At 49.0% G+C, this 3,291-nt stretch overlaps 1 protein-coding gene across 1 annotated transcript in view; it reads left to right on the plus strand.

Moving 5' to 3' along the window:
• TIMM17A (translocase of inner mitochondrial membrane 17A) overlaps positions 1-3,291 on the plus strand; it is a 13,426-nt gene that overhangs the window by 5,331 nt on the left and 4,804 nt on the right. The window contains exons 4-5 of the mRNA XM_009634059.2: positions 1,960-2,088; positions 2,476-2,586. Of these exons, the coding sequence (XP_009632354.1) occupies positions 1,960-2,088; positions 2,476-2,586 (240 nt within the window). The remainder of the gene's footprint in view (positions 1-1,959; positions 2,089-2,475; positions 2,587-3,291) is intronic.

Here is a 3,291-nt window from a genome sequence, read left to right on the forward strand (position 1 = left end):
GAGGCCAGGCTGGGAGAGTTGGGGGTGTTCAGCCTGGAGAAGAGAAGGCTGCGGGCAGAGCTGAGTGCGGCCGGTCAGGGCTTCAAGGGGGCCCAGAGGAAAGGGGGGGACAAGCTTTTTAGCAGGGCCAGCTGTGACAGGACGAGGGGTGATGGTTTTAAACTAAAGGAGGGTAGGTTTAGACTGGATCTAAGGAAGAAATTCTTTACACTGAGGGTGGTGAAACCCTGGCAGGGGTTGCCCAGAGAGGGGGTGGAGGCCCCATCCCTGGGAACATTCCAGACCAGGTTGGACAGGGCTGTGAGCAACCTGCTGTGGTTCAAGGTGTCTCTGCTCCTGCAGGGGGGTTGGGCTGGGTGACCTCTAGGGGTCCCTTCCAACGCAAAATATTCTATGATTAAAAAAAATAATCAAACTTGGAAAACCAGTGAAGTGGATGGGTGGGTCTGGGTAGGATTTCAGACTGTTCCCCTTGGGCACAGCTGAGTAAATTTCCGTCATTTTTGTGAAGCAAGTTTTGTGTGTTAAATTCTAAAAATCACAAAACTGCAGCTTGAGTCAAAATGACATCGTGACCTCTTAAAGGTCCCACTGTGGTCACGCACTGCGCTCTGCCACTATGCTGTTCCGACGGGCAAATTGAATTAATAATGCTACGGGAGGAGAAAATGGGAGAGTGGTGTTGAGCGGAGAAGTGTCGGCTGCAGCAGAAATACTTAAAGAAGTCGGGTCCGCAGGCTGAAAAGAGTTTATGGCTGCAGCCTGGGGAAACTGCGCGCAGAGAGAGGCACCTCCTGGTTTTTAGCTGGCATTAAGCTGCTATAAAGCATTAAGACACCCCAAGTTGGGGAGGGCTGAACTTACTTGAAATAGTAGTTTTCCCAAAATGGGCCTGGAGATCAATATTTAATTTATAATACAAGTTATTGTTATAAGACTTCAGAATTTCCATTCTGAAAACTTGCATTCTCTTTGCATCTGCCGTACAACAGAGACACTGTGGCTCTTCTGAGGTGCCAGGAGCAGGCGGGAAATGACCCTGCATTGTTCTCTAGGAGGAAATATGTTAAAAAAGTGAAAAATATGAAAGGTCCCTGAGCCAATCTGGCTTTATTAGGGTGGAAGTTCCATTATAATCACTGGTTGATAAGCTTTCTGTCATTAAATGTGAATCAGTGAGATTACATATAAAACGTGTGCTGTGTGTGTCACCTGGCAGGGTGAGAGTTTTTCTCAGCATCGATTTTAACCAGCATTTGGTTCTTTGTGGGTTTGTGTGATGGGTTGACCTTGGCTGGGCACCAGGGGCCACCCAAAGTTGCGCTATCGCTCCCAGCAGGACGGGCAGGGAGGGAATGAGATGGAAAAGAAAAAAAACTCGTGGGTCAAGAGTTTTGGCAGTTTAATAAAAAAGCAAAAGTAAAGGCCGCGTGCGGTAGCAAAAGGAAAACAAGATTTTATTCTCTGCTTCCCATTAGCAGGCGATGTCCAGCTGCTTCCTGGGAAGCCAGGCTTCAGTACGCATAGCGGTTGCCCCAGAAGACAAAACGTCATAAAAGACAAATGCCCCCCCTGCCTTCCTTTCCCCTTAGTTTTTATATCTGAGCTGACGTTATATGGTATGGAATATCCCTTTGGTTGGTTTGGGTCAGGGGTCTTGGCTACATCCCCTCCCAAGATCTTGCCCCCTTCCAACCCACTTGGGGGAAGGGGGGAATGTTGGAGACACAGCCTTGACGCTGTTCGAGCCCTGCTCAGCAGTAGCCAAACACTGATGCGTTATCAACCCCTCCCTACGTACCAATAGCCCAGCGCCATGTAGCTTGACCCAACACAGCTCGAATGTACTTCCATGTCCGAGAGCAAGCACACAAATCCCGCACTCTTTCTCGATGATATGGCTGCAGCACGGCTGGTTTGTCTGCTTTCTCTAAACTGGTTTTTGTTTCATTTTGACAGGTAGCTTTGCTGTCTGGGGAGGTCTCTTCTCCATGATTGACTGCAGTATGGTCAGAATGAGAGGGAAAGAAGATCCGTGGAATTCAATCACAAGCGGGGCCCTGACTGGAGCCATATTGGCTGCAAGAAGTAAGAAACTGAGGAAACTGGAAAACTTCTGTACTGGGAATGTACAGTTCTCATTGTTAGAGTGAAGCAACGGTCTACAATACCTACACGGGAATTTACTTTTTCAGAGAAATTGAAAGATAATCTGAAACTTTTGTCCTGTGCTTATGGAAGTAATAATTATGTTCTCACACGTTACCGGTGTCCCTTTGTTTGCTTGAGGAAGAGGGGGGCAGTCGCCCAGTAATTATCCTTTTATAGGGGATGTTAATGAGGCTTAATGGCTGCAAAATTACTGCTTCTGAGTCTGCATGTAGGAGGGATTATAACTGAAGGAAGAGAGCTATAGTATGCAACGTAACGCACCAAAGAAGTAAAAAGTGTTGTTTTGTGCTTTTTTATTTTTAGATGGGCCCGTTGCCATGGTCGGATCTGCTGCCATGGGAGGAATTCTTCTGGCTTTAATTGAAGGAGCTGGTATTCTGTTAACAAGATTTGCCTCCACACAGTTTCCAAACGGTAAGGAGCCATCGGACTATGGTATCGCAAGGCTCTTACGGTGCAGTCTTTGATAACGTCCCTCTTCCAGTCATCAGTCTGACCACAGAGTGAATCTACTCTGCCGGTTGCCAGCTTCTAAGGCTGTGGAAGGTCAAGGAGGAGCCGCATGTTGTGGCATTGAGATGAGAGCATCATCAGCTCCTTCTCGCTGGGCGACTGGAGGGTGCATGGCTGAAAGCAGGGACATCCCTGCTGTCCATGTCTTCTGTCCTGTCCCCTGATGCAGCCACACAACCTGTCAGAGGGTGGCAGCAGTATTTTGTAGTCAGTGGTGGGTGACACAACGGGTTTGAGGGAACAGCAAGCAGCAAGTTCCCGGCAAGAGGGATGGTGCCAGCAGGCTTAGCTGTGGTCTGTGTGCGAATGTGCGGGCAACCCTGGTTTAAATGAGGTGATAAAGATCAGCAGGCAGATGATAGAATCACTAAGGTTGGAAAAGACCTCCAAGATCATCAAGTCCAACCATCAAACCAACACCGCCATGCCTACTAAAGCCTGTCCTAAGCACCTTGTCTGCCCGGCTTTTAAATCCCCCCAGGACTCGACCCCTTCCCTGGGCAGCCCCTTCCAGCCCCTGACAGCCACAAGGGGAAGGAATTGTTCCCCATGCCCAACCTCACCCTGCCCTGGCACACCTTGAGGCCGGTGTCTCTCGGCCCATCG

This window comes from Egretta garzetta, unplaced genomic scaffold (assembly GCF_000687185.1).
Source record: "Egretta garzetta isolate BGI_Z169 unplaced genomic scaffold, ASM68718v1 scaffold202, whole genome shotgun sequence".
Classification (NCBI taxonomy): domain Eukaryota; kingdom Metazoa; phylum Chordata; class Aves; order Pelecaniformes; family Ardeidae; genus Egretta; species Egretta garzetta.